This window comes from Stenella coeruleoalba (genome assembly GCF_951394435.1).
Source record: "Stenella coeruleoalba genome assembly, chromosome: 7".
Classification (NCBI taxonomy): domain Eukaryota; kingdom Metazoa; phylum Chordata; class Mammalia; order Artiodactyla; family Delphinidae; genus Stenella; species Stenella coeruleoalba.
Window position 1 is genome coordinate 100995177 of NC_137153.1, and position 22879 is coordinate 101018055.

At 42.2% G+C, this 22879-nt stretch overlaps 1 protein-coding gene across 1 annotated transcript in view; it reads right to left on the reverse strand.

Moving 5' to 3' along the window:
• Positions 1-7781: 7781 nt before the first annotated feature.
• PTGR1 (prostaglandin reductase 1) overlaps positions 7782-22879 on the reverse strand; it is a 73316-nt gene continuing 58218 nt past the window's right edge. The window contains 7 exon segments of the mRNA XM_079925836.1: positions 7782-7816; positions 11720-11780; positions 13054-13230; positions 16704-16738; positions 16741-16812; positions 16815-16817; positions 20600-20714. Coding sequence (XP_079781962.1) covers positions 13126-13230; positions 16704-16738; positions 16741-16812; positions 16815-16817; positions 20600-20714 — 330 coding nt within the window. The 3' untranslated portion in view covers positions 7782-7816; positions 11720-11780; positions 13054-13125.

The following is a 22879-nucleotide window of genomic DNA, read 5'->3' on the forward strand; positions in this document are numbered from 1 at the left end:
TGGGATCTTCCCAGATCAGGGCTCAAACCCATGTCCCCTGCATTGGCAGGAGGATTCTTAACTACTCTGCCACCAGGGAAGCCCCTCGATGCATTCTTGTACTTGTGAGGAGATACGAACTCCATGTCCTCCTACTCTGCCATCTTGACTCTGCCGCCCCCCCCATTAAGTTTTTTTTTAAACTTTAGTTTTTGTGTTTTTTAAAAAAAAATTAATTTACTTATTTATTTTTGGCTGTGTTGGATCTTCGTTGCTGCAGATGGGCCATCTGTAGTTGCGGTGAGCGGGGGCTACTCTTTGTTGCCATGCACGGGCTTCTCGTCGCAGTGGCTTCTCTTGTTGAGAAGCACAGGCTCTAGGCGTGCTGACTTCAGTAGTTGTGGCACGTGGGCTCAGTAGTTGTTGCTCACGGGCTCTAGAGTGCAGGCTCAGTAGTTGTGACACGTGGGCTCAGTTGCTTCTCAGCATGGAGGAGCAAACCCGTTTCCCCTGCATTGGCAGGCATATTCTTAATCACTGGACAAACCCGTGTCCCCTGCATTGGCAGGCGTATTCTTTTTTTTTTTTTTTTTAAAGGGAACCCTCTGACACTGTTGTTGGGAATGTAAATTGGTGCGGCCACTATGAATTTATTTATTTATTTATTTATTTATTTATTTATTTACTTATTTATGGCTGTGTTGGGTCTTCCTTTCTGTGCGAGGGCTTTCTCTAGTTGTGGCAAGCGGGGGCCACTCTTCATCACGGTGCGCAGGCCTCTCACTGTCGTGGCCTCTTGTTGTGGAGCACAGGCTCCAGACGCACAGGCTCAGTAGTTGTGGCTCACGGGCCCAGTTGCTCCGCGGCATGTGGGATCTTCCCAGACCAGGGCTCGAACCCGTATCCCCTGCATTGGCAGGCAGATTCTCAACCACTGCACCACCAGGGAAGCCCTGGCAGTCGTATTCTTAACCACTGCACCACCTGGGAAGTCCCCCCCCATTGAGTTTTGATGACACTTAGTTCATTTGATTAGTCCTGAAGCCTGGTGATGATGTGTACAGTGAAAGTACTGAAGATTTGGCCAAACAACACATACTTGCTGTAATATTTGACGAGTAAAACAGGTCCCTTGGTTGCTGTGGAGCTCAAGAGGGGTTCATCAGGTAGGGATATTTTTTTCCAGTAAGTTTTAGCTACTGAAGAGGCAATAGTTTGTCTACGTGGGAAAGCTTCAGTCCAGTGGGAAAACATACAAATCATTACCAAGACATATTTGTATCCATGGGGTGAGGATAGCTGAATGAAGTCCATTTTCCAACTCTAATGGCAATTTAAAGTGTTTGGGGGCAGTGCGGACAGGTTTCCCCGGATTATATGTTGAACAGGTGGGGCTTCTGTAGGGCGTACAGAGATAATTAGAGGGGATCCCATGATTATTTTTTTGGTGGCCTTAACTAAAAGGACAGTAGCAGGAATGACTCTAAGGCAAAAGGTGTATCCTCGTGCCCAGGGTCTAGCTGCCAACTCTAGTACCCTATGGGGTGATGGTGATCCCCATGCTTTTGGGTAAGTAAGTGCTTCTCTCCTTCTCTTGTATGAAGAGGAAAAAGGGAAGTTGATCAACAGTAGGGAGATTTATCAAGCTTTCCTGTAATGTATTAAAAGCTAGATCATTTGATTCATCCAGTTGGCTGTTTTGGTTGCTGCTATCAAGTTCTAGATTTATTGTCTCCTTTTGGCAGAAATGCCAGCATGACATTTTTTCTAAGGAATCTTGGCCCAATAAATGAACAGGGATAGAGGAACTAAAGAGAAAAGGGTAGCTATCTCTTAGCCTAAACCAAAGGAGATAGGTTAACAGACAGGAACCTGGGGAGGTTTATTTTGAGACCCCCCCCCCTCACTGAACCATTTTAATCCTCTGAGTCAGGGGCTCTTGAGTAACAGGTTGAGCCCCAAGACTGTAGCTCTGGTGTCAGTGAGGATGGAGGGACTCATTCCCAAGCTGGAGAGTGGTTTCTCTAAGTTGATTGAGGGGAAGGATTGGGGAAAAACCCTGTAATTCCCTGGGAATTGGGGAAGCTGGTTAGAGGATTGAGGGTGCCTGGTGCACTTAAGCTTGTGACAGTCTTTCCTTCAATGTCCTGGCTTTTTGCACTAATGGCAAAGACCAGGAGGGTTTGTGTTTCATTTAGGGGCCTCTACTTGGTGGAGTTGAAAATTGAGGATTTTAGTGGTCAGTCTTTTAGTTGAATCATCTGTGGTGCCGGTGAGCTGATTTGCTGAATTAAATAAATCTGGAGTGGAAATAATTTCCCATTCCATCCTGGTCCTTTTAACTAGAAGAGAAAGATCCCTATTCAACCCATTAATGAACATAGAGTTAAAGGCTACCCCAGGGGCCAGCAAAATTGAGTTTGTTTGGGAATAACAGAAATTACAATTTGGGACATGCAAACTATGGTAAACTTATAGACATGTCCGGAGAAGGAAGGTCAGGAGTGTTCTTTTTACAGCGGAATGGAGGAAGTTGGGGGGGGGGGGGCTGTTTTGAATGAAAGTTCATTGGAGGAGAATGAGAATTCAGGGTTGTGGTGGCTTCTCATTGGCTGAGTTGCAGTGGTTTCTCATTGGCTGGGCTGTTGTTGGCGAGGAAGAAGTCTTTCTTCCTGCTGAGGAATGTAGAGTAAGCTGGTATGTGCTTGAGAGCTCTCCCTTCAGGGCTTCCAGTCTTCATTTTGCATGAGGTTTTTCTTTTATTTGTTTTCACAAGTTCTAAGATTATTTCAGGCTGGAGTCCTTAGGTGTCTCACCCTATAGAGTGGTTCTGATAACTTACAGCTTTGCTAAATCTACCTGTAGCTCTTCTGGGGCTTTTCCCCATTGATATTCAAGATGTTTATGGGTTTGTTTTTTTGTAAAGTGCGACCAAGGAGAGCATTCCTTTTTAAATTAATCATTAATGGATACATATTCCCCAGTTTTTTCCTGCTTTGAAGAATCTTCTTCATTTTCTCTCTTGATCTGCTAACATGTTCAGAACCTTCCTTTAGCTCTTTGAGCATATTTGACAGTTATTTTGAAGTCTTTGTCTAGTAGGTCTGAGTTCCTCAGGCATATCTCCTGTTTCTCTGTACGCCTTGTGATTTTTTTTGTTGAAAACTGGACATGTGAATCTTATATAGTCATCCCCCCTTATGTGCAGGGGATACGTTCCAAGACCCCCAGTGGATGACTGAACCTGCAGATAGTACTGAACTCTTATATATACTATGTTTTTTCCTTTACATACGCACCTGTGATAAAGTTTAATTTATAAATTAGTCCCAATAAAATATTAACAGTAATAATAAAGTGGAGGGCTTCCCTGGTGGCGCAGTGGTTGAGAGTCCGCCTGCCGATGCAGGGGACACGGGTTCGTGCCCCGGTCCGGGAAGATCCCACATGCCGCGGAGCGGCTGGGCCCGTGAGCCATGGCCGCTGAGCCTGCGCGTCCAGAACCTGTGCTCCGCAACGGGAGAGGCCACAACAGTGAGAGGCCCGCGTACTGCAAAATAATAATAATAATAATAAAGTGGAATTATAATAATATTGTGTAATAAATATGTGAATGTGGTTTCTCTCACAAAATATCTTATTCTGCTGTGCCCATTCTTATGATGATGATGTGAGATGATAAAATGCCTATGTAATGAAATGAGGTGAATGACAGGCAGTGTGACATAGCATTAGGCTACTATTGACCTTCTGACACTGTGTCAGAAGAAGGATCATCTGCTTTGGGTGATCCTGGATCACCGAACATGATGTTGATGGATAGATGTTGAGAGCAGAAGATGTTTTTGGTTGGGAATACCGGGCAGGTTGGAGCGGGATGGTGTGAGATTTTATCACACTATTCAGAATGGTGTGCAATTTAAAAGTTATGAATTGCTTATTTCTGGGATTTTCCATTTAATGTTTTCGGGCTGCAGTTGACAGCTGTTAACAAACTGTGCAGAGCCAGACCATGGATAAGGCAGGGGACTACTGTAGTGTGGTAGCTCTGGAAATCAGATTCTTCTTCTCAGATTTTTTTTTTATTGTTTGTTGTCGTCTCTCTGCCAGTGATCAGTCTGTGGTGAATGCTTAGACTTTTCTCAGGTCTTTTCTGAGCCTGTCTTTCCCTGGGCAGAGGCAGAGGCTTTCTAAATTCTCCCACACATGTGGGGATGGTTCAGGTGGTAATGCGAGCCATGGGGAACGATGGGGAACGATAGATGAAGCTTCGCTGCTCACTCGCCGCTCACCTCCTGCTGTGCGGCCCGGTTCCTAAAAGGCCGTGGACCGGTACCGGTCTGTGGCCCGGGGGTTGGGGACCCCTGCTTTAAATCCCCTGGGAGCCACTTTAGCCAGTGGGGGTAGTTGGAAGAATGGTCACTCACCTCTGTGTCTGCTCTTCCTTCTTGATCAGAAGCAACCATCCACAGTCAGGACCTGGGACCCTGGTATTTGGAGGAAAAGGTCTTTATTGCCCACCTTGGCTCCAGCAAGTCAAACTAGAAATGTTTGGGCTGGCTGATGGGGAATGGGTAGCTGCTACTCTGCTAAAGGCTAAAATCCACCACTGTTCATTGCAGTTTACCACTTAAGATTTCCCCTGGACACTACAAACCTTAAAATAGTCTCCTGTGTTCCAAATAATCACTTTAGGTACTTTCTGCCAGTACAGTTGTTGTCTAGGTGGAGAGATGGCTTCCTGGCGCCTCCTACTGCTCCATCTTCCCTGACATCAGTCCTTCCATGTCTTTGATTTTTATCCTTCTTTTTGGAAGCTGTTGTCAACTTTTATCTTCCAGCTCTGCTACTAAATGTTTTGAATGTTTTATTTTTGTTGTCATATTTATATTTCCAAGTGCATTTTCTGATTCTCTGCTTACTCCTTTTTAAAAAAAATCATATTCTGTTTGTGTCATGGGTGAAATACTCATTTCTCTGAGGATGCTAATATGGTATCCTTTAGTGTTACCGCTCCCTTCATTATCTTTCCTCTGAGTTGTTTTTACTTGTTTTCTCTCTTTCTCCTTGGAGGCTTTCCTCAAACTTCTGGTGATCTTTGACTACTCACATTTAAGAAGAGGGCTCTAAAACACCACTTGGAAGGTGTTTCAGTTACTGTGGCACTGTCCATTAGGAATAGAATGTGAGCCACGTAATAATTTCAGATTTTCTAGTAGCCACTCTAAAAAGGTAACAGGAGACAGGTGAATAATATAATTTGTTTTACCCAGTATATCCATAATATTATATCAACATATAATCAGTATAAAAAATTATTGGTGAGGTATTTTATATTATTTTTTTGCACTGTCTCCAAAACCCATGTGTATTTTACAGTTGCAGCACATCTTAGTTCATACACTAAATTTTTATTTGAAATACTTGAGCCATATTGAGATTAATAAAACTTAGAGTTGAAAAGTAGATTTACATAGTTCTTCCAAATGCACTTTGTTGTTAGTCTACATATACCTAAATTTTTCAAGTATCAGAAAATTATTTTCCTTCGATATTTGCATCCACATTTACAAAGTTGTTCATCTTTTTATCGGAAGAACTGATTTGATTTTGAAACAAAGCATATAGTTTCAAAGCAATATCTGTTTAAAAAAATTCAACTCTTCTGTCAATTCTGTTACTACCATTAAATTCAATGATGTATTGCATAAATGGAAAAACTAAATTTATCAGTATCAACCATTCTTCACATTTTTCTTGTATTTTGCAGCCAATTTATACAATGCTATTGATTACATTGACAATTTGCATGTTGACTCATGTTAGAAAAATGTCTAAAGTCATTATTTTTTGTTTATATTATGAAATGTTTCAATTTTAACGAATTTTTCTCACCTGAGTAGGTCACAAGTTTTTCCCACTCCAAGACGCTTCAAATGTAGCTCACTCATATTCAGTGTGATACTCCACTTTTTGTCTTTGATTTTCGAATACTTAGCAGTCATTCCTTTCATTTCAATAAAATCTTGAATTGGAATTCCCAGCACAGGAAATCTTTGTAAAATTCTTTTATGATTCAACCAAGGAGTATCAGTAAAGAACACAAGATCATTAAAAACGTTATTTTCAACAGTTTCATAAACTAGCAGTGATTATATCATTTGCACACATGTACGGAAGAATTTTAACATCTGTATTCATGTTTGTCTTCTTGGAGTCTGCTTCAGAAAACTGAACAGATATTTTCAGTAGTTACCATATAGTGGAACAAAGCAATGAGGGAAATACCATTCTCTTGCTTTAAAATTCCAGTATATCTGTCTTTGGACCTAACACAGCTTCAGTCTTATCTTTGTGATAGAAACGAATTTTTTTCTCTAGCTGAAATTTCTTCTTTATCAGGTGGAAAATTGTCAAAAATATCTGTCATGAGTTTGAGTTTTTAGACAATGAATTGACATTTCTTTATAAATTTTGATGTTCTTTGAGACAGAATGTACTCAAAGTTTTCAGTTGGCAGTGTCATATATTACACACCTAAAGCTAAGTACTTGAAATTTTTCTAATTTTGAACCAATTGATCTTTGATATTACAAGAAATTTCTTGTCTTCTGTGAGCAAAATTAGAAGGTTAATTAAAATTTTCAATTTTTATGTGTCTTTTAAAGTCTTCCTCATAATTTTCTAACTAGATTATCATAATTAAAATGGTCATTTCTTTTATCATCTCTCCATCGAAGATTCTTGTGTGTGTGTGTGTGTGTGTGTGCGTGTGTGCACACATGCAAGAATTCAAACCATTTTATAGCTGGCCAAGTATAAGCTTGAAATCCTGCTAAAAATTGTTTAAAAAATTGTTTAAATTTTTTGTTGGAAATGTAATTCTCATTTCATAGGACTTATTTCGTGGATTCTTTTTTGACTATTGGGAGAATACTTATCACTAAACTGTTGCTGAAAAAATGAAATAACTATTAGCTGCTGTCTTAAATATTGTCTACTGTATTGAACACTTGTGTACAACAAACAGCCTTCTCATTTTCCTGTGCCTGCAGTGAGTTGCATTTGCTACTCATCATCGAATGTGCACTGTACCCTCTTGCACTCTTTTTCTTTGCTGTACTCGTTGTGGTACTAGCTTCTGTATTGCACTGAATTCTGCCTCATTAATATGCCTTCATTAAAAATCTAAATATTTTTCCATATTTTTAATCTAGATAATTTTATTATATTACAGTTAAAATAATAAGTATCTCAATTTATGATTATGGTTTACATATAGGTGTCACTGTAATTTGTGCTGTCTGCATAGGTGTTCTTTAACTTGTACTATCTACATAAAATATCCAGTAGACACATTGTGATGTTACTTCAGTGCATAGAAAAAAATCATCTGAACTGAATCAGTCTGTTGATACTGACTAGATTGGTGAAGTGTTTATCTGTAATACTAGAAGTCATGCACGTTCCTGTACAAGCATTACAATACAACAGCAACGTCCTGTGCCGTGCAACAGTTAAAGTGAATTGTAGTTCTACCAAAACAATAAAGTTGTGTTTAATGGAAAAATATTTACTCTGCCTCAGTTTTTTAAACCTTGAAATGTGGCACTCCATCCATATTTCCAGTTCTTAGTCGCCTTAAATGGCTACCATATTGAACAGTACAGAGTTGGAGTACGCAGTGAGCCACAGAGAACCCAACAAATCAGAGTGACGTTAACTCAGTACAAGTTTATTTCCCAGTCAGACTTCCACCTTTTTCTTTCCAACATTTTGTAGTCATGTCATCTGGAACATATGGCCTCCAAGGTCCCAGAGGCAAGGAAAGCAAGACCTGGAACATTATACAATGTTTCTAAGCACTGGCCTGGAAAAGCTTAGAACCTTGGGTCCCATTTTGGTGCAAAGGTGTCCCAGGGCACTGTAGAGAATTCACAGGGGCTTCCTAGGATATTTTAAGTTTTAGGGAAACAGCTCTAATTACTGGACATGGCACCAACTAATACTATTATGTTGCTTGGACCTAACTATTTAGCAAATGGAACTGTCAGGTATTTCTTTTAGCCCAGGGACACTGTGAGAAAAGGACTGTGCTACTAAGGATGCTGTAACCAAGAAAGTTTGGGAACCTCTGGCTTAGAAATCACTTCTACTCTTCATTTGGCCAGACATCAGTCATATGAGCCTCAGCTAACTGCAAGGGAGGCTGAGAAATACAGTTTTCCCCTTGTGAGCACATCCACTGCTTCTGCCCCAGTCTGTCCTGATAACCACACCCTTTCCTTCTTCCCACACCACATGTTGTACATACTTTCCCCAAGAGAGACAGTCCGAAGTCTGATTTGATCCATGTTCCCAGCTCAAAGTCCAGGGTCTCTGGGTTGGAAGTTTGAGTCCATGGGAGCATGGACTTAGGTCAATTTGTGGGCTTCACAGAAGGGTGATGGGGGTGTTCACTTAGATTTTGCCTTTGGGACCCTAAATGTCAGTGCCTCTCAGTCCTTGGAGCAGTGTTATTTCTTCAGAAGGGTCTACAGTTTTTCTAGGGAAGGACTTAAGCTTCCAGGCGCCATAAGCCTGGCTATTTTTCTGGAACAGGTGGAAGAAAGCTGCATGGTAGTATGGGGTTGGAGTTCACCCGTATACAGAATTCCACTTAATCTGTATTCAGCCTTATGTCCTCCAGGGCCAGGGTCCCCAAGTTAAAAGCCTCTCAAGTTCTCTTTGGTGAAAGATGATACCTCAGATTTCTATGGGGGTGAAATTTTCATAGGGTGATGGACAGTCCCTGACCATGAAGGGTGGGAGTGGCATCTGGGGCTTGAACCGCTCTTATGCGTGTTTTCAAGCACGTTCTCTCCTTTGAGTCCCTGATTTCCTCCACCTTGTGAATCGTCTGGATCTCATCAGTACCTTTTCGGAAGGCAGTCATGGCTTTTTCTCCTGGTCAGTAAAATTCTTCCAAACGGTATATGTCTTCAAATATTATTGTTTGGGCTTACATATGTCTCTTAATTTTTATATCAGGTTTATTGAGATGGAATTTACATAAAATTCACTTTTCAGATTTTGTCAATCTACTACAATTGACAAAAATGTAAGTAAAGTATATAACATGATTTGATATACATTGTGAAATGAGTCCACACATCCATCACCTCACATATTTACTTTTTTTTTTTTGGCAAGAACATGTAAGTTCTACTCTCTTAGCAAATTCCAGCTATACAATATAGTGTTAAAAACTGTAGTCACCATGTTATCCACTAGATCCTCTGACCTTATTCATCTTATAACTCAGTTACACCTTTTGATTAACCACTCCCTATTTTACCCAACCCTGGCAACCACTGTCCTACTTTCTACTCTATGCATTCGTTTTTTTTTTTTTTTGAGTCCACATGCAAGTGGTACTATACAGTGTTTTTCTCTGATTTATTTCACTTAGCATAATGTTCTCCAGGTTCATCCATGTTGCTGCAAATGACAGAAGTTCCTTCTTTTTTTAAGTCTGAATAATATTCTAGTGTGTGTGTGTGTGTGTGTGTGTGTGTGTGTGTGTGTATATATATATATATATACACACACACACACACACACACACACACACACACACACCCCACATTTTCTTTACCAATCCATCTCTTGATGGACACTGAGGTAGTTTTGATACCTTGGCTATTGTGAATAATGCTGCGAAAAACCACCTCTTTAAATTTCACCATTTTACATTCCACCAGGAGTGTATAAGTAAATCGGTAAAATCATTGTTTCATCTTTTCACCATCACCTGTTATTTTCTGTCTTTTTTATTACAACATTCTACAGCTTCCCCTAAATTTTTCTTAAAAATTTTTTTGGGGGAGCTGCAACACGTGGTTTGTGGGATCTTATTACCCCGACCAGGGATCGAACCCGGGTCCACAACAGTGAAAGCCCATGTCTTAACCACTGGACCGCCAGGGAATTCCCCCCCATTTTTGTTTCTTATCATCTATATTGTTTTGGATTTTCCAGAGGAGAAGGCAGAATTCTTTACTACCTTAAAATTGGAATCCCTGTAGATCTTGCTTAACCTTTTCAGTGGGGCTGACAAAATCTGTCATTGGTGATATCCTGCCTGGTTCTTACCAGGGAATGTCTATGGAATGTTGACCACCACTTTGCTATCAAGATTTCACTGAAAAAGATTTGTACACCTGGGATATACACCAGTTCACAGAACATAAACTAAATGTCTGAGTTGTAGAATAATAGCACATGCCAGCAAAAATCGTATTTTCTTGATGCAGTTGAGTTATATCAAGTCCAGTTAGCTACCTGGCAGCAGTTATGGATTTGCCATAAGCATCAGGCTAAAATATTGCGGCAAAAGTTCTAAATGCATTAATCTGAAATACTGTATTCAAAAGAGCACTGTTTTCTTTAATACTTTATTTCAGAAATGCACAAATTGTGCATAGATTGATAGGTGTAGTTAAAAACTGTCCAGAACTCCAGCAACAACCAATCAAAAATGTAATGGAGGGACTTCCCTGGTGGTGCAGTGGTTAAGAATCTGCCTGTCAATGGAGGGGACACAGGTTCGAGCCCTGGTCTGGGAAGATCCCACATGCTGCGGAGCAACAAAGCCCGTGTGCCACAACTACTGAAACCCATGTGCTCTAGGACCCATATACTGCAACGAAGGGTAGCCCCCCCTCGCCGCAACTAGAGAATGCCCGCACGCAGCAAAAAAGACCCAACACAGTCATAAATAAATAAATTAATTAAAAATGTAACGGAAAAAAAGAACAGATGAGTCTAGATGTGGAACCATGTTATTAATAGATTGTAAAGGAAAGATGGAATATTCCATAAGTGGTGTATGAAAAACTAGCTTGTCTCTTGGAAAAAATTACCTATTTTACTGTTGGGCCCAAAATAAATTCTGAAAAGAGATTTAGATGGGCACGGGGGAAACATGAAGATCTTTGTTCTTCCTGTCTCCTCTTAAGGTGAAATATATCAGTGCCCACTTGGGAGGCTTCCCTACGAAGAATGTAACGTGTGATTGTGGATCTTACAGATGTTGGCCTTTCTTTGGCTGCTTATTGTACTTCTTTCTCCCTACAAGTAAGCCAGGAGTCCATAGCACTTTGGTAGCAAGGAAGCTCCTGTCTTGTGGCCTAAATTTTGTACTGGACCTATTTTTCTTCCTTTTAAAAGTTAACTTTATTGACGTATAATTTATATACAATAAATGCATGCATTTAAATGTACTGTTTAATGAGTTTTGACACCTATCCACCCTTATGTCATCCCCATCCAAACAGAACATTGAAATCACCCCAGAAAATTCTCTTTTGCCCCTTTGCAGTCAATCCCAATCCCCTATTCCCTGCTCCGTCACAGATCTAACATAAAAGCTAAAAGGGTAAAACTTACAGAATAAAAATATGGGAGAAAAATTTCATGACCTACAGATAGGTAAAGGTTTCTTAGGTGAAAGACTAAAAGCACTTAACCATCAAAGAAAAAATGGTAAGTATTATCAAAATTTAAAATATATCCTCTTGGGAATTCACTGGCAGTCCAGTGGTTAGGACTCTGCACTTTCACTGCCAGGGCATGGGTTCAATCCCTGGTCGAGGAACTAAGATCCAGTGAGCCACACAGGGAGGCCAAAAAGAAAAAAACAACTAATATATATATGTTTATAATATATATATGTGTATATATGTATATAGATACGTACATGCTCTTGACTTCTGGTTTCTGGTCCAGCATGTATTGCGCTTGGGTGTCATCAGTCTGTCCTAACAACAAGAAAAACATTGAGCATAAAAAAATCAACAACTCTTGAGATCCAGCAGAGACCTTAGGTCACGGGGTAAACCACTGCCCCCAGAGTGGGAGAGTCAGACAGATACCGAGAGTCACAAGCTACTGGGGTAGAAGCCTTAGAACAGAACCCACCACGGGACCCAGTGCTGGGGCAGGAACCCTTCACCTGGAGCTGACACGCTGCTGGAGGCTCAAACTTGTGGACAAGTTCGAGAGGTAAAAACACCAGGGGGTGCCCAGCCGTAGGGGTGACCCCACTTTTTCCTGAGTTTTTTCTCATGCATATGTTATTTCCCCCACATGGGAAGGGGACACAGAAGCACAGGGACTTTAATTTTTTTAATTGAATTTGTAATAGTGAATAAATTTGTTCATTAGATTCAGAATTCAAAAAGCACAAAAGTGTAGTTTTTCTCTTATCCCCCATCTTTCAGGCACACCTCAGTTCTTGTTATTACATCTTTCCAGAGGTTTTATACACACACACACACAATCGCACTTTTTTCTCTTATTTTTTCCTTGTACTCCAATTTGATCCCTCCTCTATTTGGTAGCAGAATTGATCAACAGAACTGACATCTTCATGATACTGAATCTCCCAGTCCAAGAGCATGGTAACTTCCATATGTTCAGTCTTCTTTTGTGTTTCTTAGTCATGTTTCAAAGCTTTCTTCATAATAATCTCTCACATTTTTGTTGGCTTATAAAGATTCCCATATGTTATCTTTTTTTGTAGCTGTTGTGAGCGATAGATTCCTTCCTTGGTCTGCCACGTTAGACCTGCCCACAGAGGACCAATGGGGGGCTCCCCTGAGTCCGTGTACATCAGCAATGGTTATTTCTCCTTGTGTAACCATAAGCCATAGGGGTGGTGATCTTGACTTCAAATTCACTGATTTCTGCAGGGAGGTAGCTAACACTTACTGAGTACCTAATATATGCCACGTGTTATGCTGGTGTTTTAAATAAATGTATAATATGTATGTGAAGCAGATGTTACTGTCCTCACTTTACAGATGAAAAATCAGAAGTTCAAGGTCACAGAAGCAGTAAACTTTTGGACTCGAGAGCCATTATTTTCTACCACAACCCTGAGGGAACTATAGCAGGCAGTAAGTTCACTTGGGCATTGTTCAATATGCAATTTTCCCTCTCTCTTGCTAATTATATTCCACTTAAATGTATTTTATTAGGTAGATCAGATGCATTACAATGAATGTTTTTTAGATCATGAAGACAGCATACCTTTTACTAAATGATTATAAAGAAACTAAGTAATCATCCAAATGATTTCGAGATTCCATGTGTCATTTTTGTTCATGCTTTCACTATTGCTTCCCCCAATTCTCTCAGCATTCCCATAAATGCAGCTGGCATGCTTTCAAATCCTTCAGTGATGTGTTCATGGTACTGGATTTTACCCTGTATCAAAACAACAACAAACATAATAGATTAATTTCATATTCTAAATTATATACTCTTCTCACTGTAGCAACAAATTTATCAGTACATCATGGGAAACTTGGAACTAGGAAGTGGAGAGCCTGTCCTCTTTGAACTTATAGTCATTTGGGGGGCATGACCCACATACACAGTGTATGTAACAGATTACAGCACACATAAGAGTTTAATAATAGGCATCAGATCACAGCATAACAATACGAGAAATGTCACAAGGAAGCAATTAACTAATTGCTAAATAAATTGAACAAAAAATTTAATAATGTAATGATCTCAGAAGAGGCGGAAGCATATGGAGCAGGGGACATCCTTGCAGGGTATCATCTGTGTTCATCTTTCCAGTAGCCCAATGCTGTAGCATCATTACCTCTGTTTGACCCCTGAAGAGGCAGAACCTGTTCAGGAAATGTAAATACGATGGCAGTCTAAAAATATGTCTTCCCTTCAAGCCAAGATTTGTTCAGTAAGTGTTTAACATTCATTTAGGAGTGTGGGAGGGAAGAGTTCATTTAGTGAAGGAGGATTTTCATTTCTCTTTTTTCTACAAGGCACAGTCTACTAAATAGAACTAATTCACATTCTCACATTATTTTAAAGAGGTCCTATGTGGAGACCTAAGTCACCTTATACTATTTTTCCCTAATGTATCCAGTGATGGTTTAGCATCCTTTATGGATTTATGGAGGGACTATTTATTTGCTTGAGGTCACTCAACTAGTATGTAGGGAAGCTGGGATTTGAACACTTAACTATCAATAGAAAGCCCCAGCTCATTCCTGTGCTTGAAGAGGCCAAGAACCTGGAAAGGGTCAAAAGCTATAATCAAAAGTTTAGAGGTTAAAAGTAGAGGGTGAATACTAATATAAAATGTTAATAATATGGGAAATTAGGATATAATAGAATACAGGGTATATGGGAACTCTCTACTCTCAGGAATTTTTCTGTAACTCTAAAACTATTCTAAAATAAAAAGTGTATTTAAAAAGGGGGGAGGGGGCTTCCCTGGTGGCGCAGTGGTTGAGAGTCCGCCTGCTGATGCAGGGGTCACGGGTTCGTGCCCTGGTCCGGGAAGATCCCACATGCCGCGGAGCGGCTGGGCCTGTGAGCCATGGCCGCTGAGCCTGCGCGTCCAGAGCCTGTGCTCCGCAACGGGAGAGGCTACAACAGTGAGAGGCCCGTGTATCACAAAGAAAAAAAAAAAAAAGAAAGGGGGAGGGATGAGAAAGAAATAAGTAGATGAGAGAGAAATTAAACCAATTCACTAGTTACTTAGAACAAAATTATAATTAGGTTCACTTTGTAGGAAGAAAGCATTTGGGACACCAGCACAGTGGTGTCTGCTGTCAGCTGTGATCACGTTTGATTTCACCAACAGGGACAAAGAGGCTACACACTGGGAACTCTAAACGCATCCCACTCTTCCCAGCTCCCTGGAAAGAGCCCAGCCCAGCACTCGGAGAGTGTTAGACTGGGAAAAACGCCAAGCTCCAGGGGATGCCAGGGGAGCCATCTATGTCTTTGAATTTGGAAATGATCAGAAAGCCAGGGGTTAGGAAGTATGGTACCACTTTTCTCCTGGGAAACGAAAATCATGCCACCTCGGTTATTCAGATTTCTGTTGACTAAAACTCCACATGGCGTAAGGTGGGAAAATGATCACAGCTCAGGACAAAGCGATTGGATTCTTCCTCTGGATCTATAAGGCATGGCTATAAGACGACTCCACTCTAGGACCTGGAAGAGCCATGGCAAAATATACGCCCCTCTAACACTCCTTCGTCTTGACAATGTTCACCTAGTGCCTATTCAGACCATCCTGGGTGGTGTGGATACATCAGCAAACAAAATGCGTGAATATTGCTGCCCTCGGGGAGGTTACATTCTCATGGGAGGGAGACAGACAATTAAGTGAATTATAGTGTATATTATGTGAAAAGATGATAATTGCTATGGATCAAAGTAAGATAAGGAGGCTCAACCAGTGAAGGGGGATTGCAATATAAAATAGGGTCATGTTCAAAGCGTCCTCATTCAGAAGGCAGTTTTCAGCAAAAACTTGAAGGAGGGGGTGAGAATTAAGTAAGCAGTTACGGAGAAGTGGAGGGGTGTGGGGAGAGACAGTAAGCAATGAAACTAGAGAGGTAACGGAGGCCAGATAGTGTCCAGCCTCGCAGGGTTTATTCTAAGTGACATGGGGAGCTTTGCAGGGTTTTGAGCGTAAGATGACTTGGTGTGATTTATGCTTTAAAAGATCACTCTGGCTGCTGTGTTGGGAATTGTCTGTAGGGGTGAAAAAGTGGGAGAGCAGCATAGAGGCCACCACAACATCCAGGCCAGACAAGATGGTGGCCTAGACCAGGATGGTGGCAGTGGAGGAGGGGAAACAGGGCAGATTCTGAATGCATCTCCGAGGTTGGGCCACCAGAATTTGCCGACAGATTAGACATGGATATGAGAGAACGAAAGGAATCAAAGATAATTTCAACGTTTTTGAATTGAGCAACTAAAAAGGTTGTCATAACTGAGACGGTGTGGTCTATATATAGAGCAAGTTTGGCAGGAAAGATCAAGACGTTTTCGGTTTTTAACACTTTAAGACAGAGATGGAGAAGCGTATCGCACATCCAAGCACAGCTGCTGAACAGTCTAGAGCTCAGGGGAGAGATCTAGGCTGGAGACAGACAGTTGGGAGCTGTCAGCATACTGATATTTAAAAGCAAGAGCGTGGGGCTTCCCTGGTGGCACAGTAGTTGAGAGTCCGCCTGCCGATGCAGGGGACATGGGTTCGCACCCCGGTCCGGGAGGATCCCACATGCCGCGGAGCGGCTGGGCCCGTCAGCCATGGCCGCTGAGCCTGCGCGTCCGGAGCCTGTGCTCCGCAACGGGAGAGGCCACAGCAGTGAGAGCCCCGCGTACCGCCAAAAATGAAAATAAAAGCAAGAGCATGGATGAGATAACAAAGGGCTGAGAGAGTGTGGACAGAGAGAAGAGGCCCAGGGACCATGCATTGGGACACTGTTATTAATTTGGAGAGAAGAAAAGAAGCTAGCAGAGGAGTCTGAGGAGGACCAATCAGTGAGGAAAACCAAAAGCCAAGGGAAGCCAAAGGAAGCAAGGAGGGAGCGATGCTCTCTGTCAAATACCCTCCACAGCCAAATGATGTTAAGAGCCGATGACTGGAGTCCACAGTGTGAGGGCCATCGGCGACCTTGACAAAAGCTGTGTTGGTGGAATGGCGACAGTGCAAAACCCGACAGGCGGGTTTAAGACAGAATGGAAAGAGGGGCTGCAGACAGTGAGTGCAGACAAGACTTCCAGGTATTTTGTTATAAAAGGGGGAGCAGTGAGATGAACCCATATTCCCAGTGGAAATGAAATCTGCAGCATCCAAAGGGAAGGGGATCTGGTGGAGGAGCGGCCCTGGAGCCTCTCACCTCTGAGACCCCTGTCAGCAAGCCTTTCAGAGCCTCTGGCGGACTTCTTGCCAGCAGTAGACGGGGAGGCCTTCGAAGTGAAGCTCCTTAAAGATGACGGCCTCCGGGGTGGGCCTGTGAACAGGAGGGTTTGGGCAGCAGTGCCCAGGCGGGTGGCCGTGGTGAAAACACAGGTGGTACGAGGCGTGTCAGAGTTCTCCCAGTGCGCTCCCTTCTGTTTCCTCCACCCTTTCTGACCCACGGGACTGCCCACAAATCAACATGCACTCTGTGGTAGGCAGAATAATGGCCCCCAAAGACGTCCGCATCCTAATTCCCAGAGCCTGTGAATATGTTACCTTACGTGGCAAAAGGGGCTTTGCAGATATGACTAAGTTAAGAACCTTCAGATGGGGAGATTATTCTATATTATACAGGTAGGCCCACACGAGGGCCCTTGTAAGGGAAAGAGGGATGCAGAAAAATTGGAGTCGGGAAAAAATATGTGATGATGGAAGCAGAGATCAGAGCGAGAGAGAGAAAGAGAGAGAGCAAGAGAGAGACAGAGAGAGAGAGAGAGAGAGGGAGATTTGGAGATGCAGTGCTGCTGGCTTTGAAGATGCAGAAAGGGACTGTGAACCAAGGCACGCAGGCGGCCTCTAGAACTGGAAAAGGCGGGGAAACGAGTCTCTTCTTGAGCCTTCAGAAGGAATGCAGCCCTGCCGACCCATTTTAGACTTTTGACGTCTAGAACTGTAAGACAATAAATTTGTGTTGTTTTAAGCCACTGAGTCTGTGGTAATAGTTACAGCAGCCATGGGAAACCGACACACACGTGGAGTCCTTGTACAGGCCGGGCAGCCAGGAACTGTTCATCCGTCACCTGCCAGAAGCAAGGTCCACCAAAAGCTTCCCAAACAGTTCTAGGGAACAGAACGAGGTCCTGAAGATAACGTGTGAAACGTTTCTGTGCTGCTCAAGGGTGAATACCCTGATATTCACAATACTTAGCGTGTTCTTCTTTATGGCTCAATACAGTCATTTTATGGCATAAATCTATCAATTTCTGTTCTGTTCTCAAAGCGGATGCAAAACAACTGGTGTCCTCCCCTGGCCTACCAGCCAAGAAGAGAATAGATCAAGGGGCTCAGCAAATCCCACACCTGCCCCTGCCCTCGCCATTTCAAGATACCAAGAGTTAGCCTGAAACAGTGGGTCTCACACTTCCCTAAGTGTCAGAATAACGTGGAGAGCTTGTGAAAAGCGATTGCTGCGCCCCTCATCCAGCTTCTGACTGTGGAGATGGAGTGGGCCCCGAGGATTTGTATTTCTAACAAGTCCCCAGGAGATGGTGATGCTGTTGGTCTTGGGCCCACACTTTGAGAACCACCAGCGTAGAAAAAGCACAGGGCTACCCTGCAGCCTGTAAAAAAGATAGTACTCTTCTGTGCGTGAGAGAAAAGGTTGTATTGGTTGCCTGGTTTATTTTCCCAAGGATCCTAAGTGACCAGAAACTGAGGGAATGGCACCTGAGCATAGTCTTACAAGTTCCAGGAAGTCAGGTGAAAATGCCCAGGGAATATCAGGGCCGGAAGAGCCCAGGTGACTGGCAGAATCTAGCTTCAGCCTCCTTCATAACTGGCATTACTCAGGCCTCAAGTTCCCACTTGCTACTTTGAAGAAAGTAATGTCAGCAGTCAGAAAAGTAGGGCTTTGGGACTTCCCTGGTGGCACAGGGGTTAAGAATCCACCTGCCAATGCAGGGGACATGGGTTCGAGCCCTGGTCCAGGAAGATCCCACATGCCGCAGAGCAATTAAGCCTGTGCGCCACAACTACTGAGCCTGCACTCTAGAGCCTGCAAGCCACAACTACTGAGCCCACACATTGCAACTACTGAAGCCTGCACGCCTAGAGCCCATGCTCCGTAACAAGAGAATCCACCACAATGAGAAGCCCACGCACCGCAAAGAAGAGTAGCCCCCGCTCACCACAACTAAAGCCCGCCTGCAGCAATGAAGACCCAAAGCAGCCAAAAAAAAAAAAAAAAAGAGATAAAGAAGGAAAAGTAGGGCTTTGTCCTGAAGCAAAAGAAACTGATGCAAGATGAGTGAGACACGAGAGGTTCACATCCAAATGCTAGATTAGTCTTGCAGAAAGAGTGCTTCTCCGGAAGACTCACCCCAGCCATATTCCTCTTGGGTTAAGAAGTGGAGTCCTCATTTTCTCATCTTGGAAGAGGATGAAATACTGTTTCTGGGATTGTGCATGCTGATGGGGATGTGGTTTCTTTATTGCGAGTAGAAAACAAATGTGGCATGAAAGCTGGGGGAAACAAGTACTTGCCTCCGAGCTCTCCTAACAGTGAAATATGTTAGAATTTCTGGAGATCAGAGGCAGAGCAGAATCTCACTTGATTAAAATGGAATGGACAACGCCAGCTTGTCCACAAGGCCAGATAGGTCTCAAAAACCTGAGCCCTGAGCCGCTGAACTTGCAAAGACTAATTGCTTAAAAGCCTAGATCAAGTTACTGTATCCAAAATATTTGGCTGTGGTCAGGAAAATGCATCCTGGACCTCTGCTCAACTGGCAGGAAGATTTCCCAGGATGCTAGCTTAGCATCAATTAGAAAAATATGGGGGGAAAAAGTCCCTAATAAGATTGCCAGGTGCACCTGGAGTATCTTTCTTGGAGAAAGTAGCCTCTTTGATTTTTCACAACCCAACAGGGAATCTACAAGTGGGCCTTCCTCAGCCTCTTCCACTCCCACCCACCTGTCTCAGTGTAGCCGAGGTATTGTTAACTAGCAGGGTTATAAGGTTTCATTCCCACGAGTGAAGCCCATCATAGAACAAATGATCCATTTATTTGTGGTTGCCTGGATCCTGATGGTAATCTGGAAGATTCCTTTTTGTTCTTCTTTCTCCTTTTTTTTTTTTTGCAGCATGTGGGATCTTCCTGGACCGGGTCACGAACCCGTGTCCCCTGCATCGGCAGGCGAACTCTCAACCACTGCACCACCAGGGAAGCCCTTTCTCCTTTTTTAAATTTTTAGACCGCAGGTAAATCTGTAATCTCACCAACAGCACAGAATCATTTGTAGCAGAAGGGACTCTGTATGAGGAGTTCAGAAGATCTGCTTTTATTTTGAGTCTGTCGCTAATAGGATTGAAAGAGTCTCTGGTCCTTTTGGCCATCCATCTCCCCATCTGTAAAATAAGAGGCCTATAGGACATCTCTTAGAAAACTGAGATTTAATGAACATAGTTCTCTAGTTGATACTGCTTTTGGACTTATTTGGGCACGGAGGTGGGAGGGGAAGGTCTCAGCATAAGAGAGTGGAGAAGTGAGGGATGGAGGGCCTGGCAGCGGACAGGAGAAGCAAAACAAGGACGTTCTAGGGATCGAGAGAAAACGCATGCCCCTTTCCCTTGTAGTGGAAATTGTCAGTTTGGTGCTGCTGCAGGAAACTCTGCCCACTACTGTCTGAAGGAAATGGCAGCCTGTTTTCCCTTCACCCACATTAAGCCACCGTCTACCCACCCCCAAACCTCCAGCACATCTCGAATATCCTGAAGAACCCTCATTTTTTCCAGCCAGGACAACGTGTTCTATTTCTAAATCAAATCATGGCTTTTCACAACTTTGCAGAAAACAGTAAGTAAAAAACTAAAACTTTTAATAACTGTTTCTTCCATATTTTCAGCGCCTGTTATTTCTCTATGTCAAAATCCAATATAAGCTGATTTAGCACAGATATACACAATTATATGTTTTTAGTTTAATAAATACTATTTCATCAAGAATATTAGGAAATCTTTTAAATACTTTGATAGTCACTGGCCTACACCATATCTGTGAATCTCCTCCTTGTCCCGTCTTTCTACACCTGTGATCATGTGCGTGAGCTCATTACCTGGGGGAAGGAGGCCGGTTCTGTTATATGTAGAGATGGGCCCACGTATAGCAATAGCAAGTCTTCCAAATTTCTTAATCTGGGGGATAACAACGTTGGAAAACTCTACACCCACCTAAACAGACAGGGAAACAAAAAACCAAAACCTTTAAATAATCTAAACCCTAGAAGATTCAGGAGAATCATTAACTCACAATGATCATTTCACAATACTTGTTTTAGCAGCAATAACACTGATTAAATTAGCACCGCAGGGCAGAAAATCGCAGTTGGAAAGAGACATTAGAAACTAGGCATTTTCATTTGACTGTAGAAATACACCTTATATAACTTGTAAATTTTACTTCATTATAATTTGGGGTTTTCTGACCAGTTCAGTAATCTCATTGCTTTATCTAAAAGTATGGAAAAATAACTCAGAAGCCATATATCAAGAACAAAGTTGGAGGACTCACAGTTTCCGATCTCAAAACTTACTACGAAGCTACATCAATCAAGACAGTGTGAGAACGGAAATATAGATCAGTAGTACTAAACTGAGAGTCCAGAATAAGCCCTTACATTTATAGTCAATTGATTTTTGACAAGAGTGCCAAAACAATTCAACAGGGGAAAAAACAGTCTTTTTAACAAATGGTGCAGAACAACTGACATCCACACGGAAAAGAATGAAATAGGACTCCTCCCTTACACGATACACAAAAATTAACTTAAAACATGTCATAGGGCTTCTCTGGTGGCGCAGTGGTTGAGAGTCCACCTGCCAATGCAGGGGACACGGGTTTGTGCCCCGGTCCGGGAAGATCCCACATGCCGTGGAGTGGCTGGGCCCGTGAGCTATGGCCGCTGAGCCCGCGCATCCGGAGCCTGTGCTCCGCAACGGGAGAGGCCACAACAGTGAGAGGCCCGTGTACCAAAAAAAAAAAAAAAAAACGTGTCATAGACCTAAATATAAGAGCTAAAACGATAAAACTCTTAGGAAAAAACCATAGGAGTAAACCTTTGTGACCTTGGATAAGGCAAAGGCTTCTTAGACATGACACCAAAAGCCTAAGCAACAAAAGAAAAACTAAATTGGACTTCATCAAAAATTTAAAACTTTTGTGTTTCAAAGGACACCATCAAGAAAGTGGAAGAAAAAAAAGGAAAGTGAAAGCAACTCGCAGAATAAGAGAAAATATTTGCAAACCCTATACAGGAGATATTATTACTAATGATCCTCATTTTGAGTATATGCCATAATTGAGAACTGGACTACTTGCTAAAATTTATTTATAACCCCAATACTCATAGAGCTTTCCCTGGTCATTTGCAGACATACACAGAGTGGCTAGTGGCAAAAGAGACACAAAGTTCCCAGCTGAGGTCAAAAAAGGCCAAGGGTCTGCCTTCTTTTTTTAGCTCTCATACCGAGATTACCAGAGGATGAAGACAGTAGGGGGCAGTGCAGAGTGGTTCAAGAAGCTCCAGCTCTGGGGCCAGCTGAATGGAGTATGAATCCCAACTGTGGGAGGATTAGTCCTGGGGCAGCCTCAGACAAGTTACTTAACACTTTTAAACAAAAATTTTCTCTTTTAAAATAAAAAGAGAAGTTATAGGAAGGACTAAAGATTGTAATCTATGTAAGATATGTGCATGTGTGTGCACACTTCCAGTAGGAGCAATGGTTCAGTGTTTGTGGTGACTTTATAGAACATAAAGTTCTATAGGAACTTATAGACCGGGAATACTGAGAATTGACTGTATCTGATAAGGGACTTGGGTCCAGAATATATAAAGAACTCTGACAACTCAACAAATAACCCAACTGAAAATGGTCAAAGGATTTGAGCAAACATTTCTCCAAAGAAGACATACAAATGGCCAATAAGCACATGAAAAGATGCTCAACATCACTAGCCATTGGAGAAATGCAAATCAAAACCACAACAAAATATCACTTCAAACTCACTAGGATAGCCACAATCAAAATGACAGATAATAAACTCTGCTGAAGATTTGGGGAAATTGGAACCCTTACAGATTGCTGGTGACAATGTAAAATAGTGCAGCCATTTTGCAAAATAGTATGGCAGTTCCTCAAAATATTAAACGTGGAGTTACCATATGACCCAACAATTCTGATTGTAGTCAAGAGAAATGAACACATATATCCACACAAAAACTTGTACATGAATGGTCATAGCCAGCATTATACATAATAGCCAAGAAGTGTGAATGACTCAATTGCCCATCAACCGATGGATGGATGAATAAAATGTGATATATCCATACAATGGA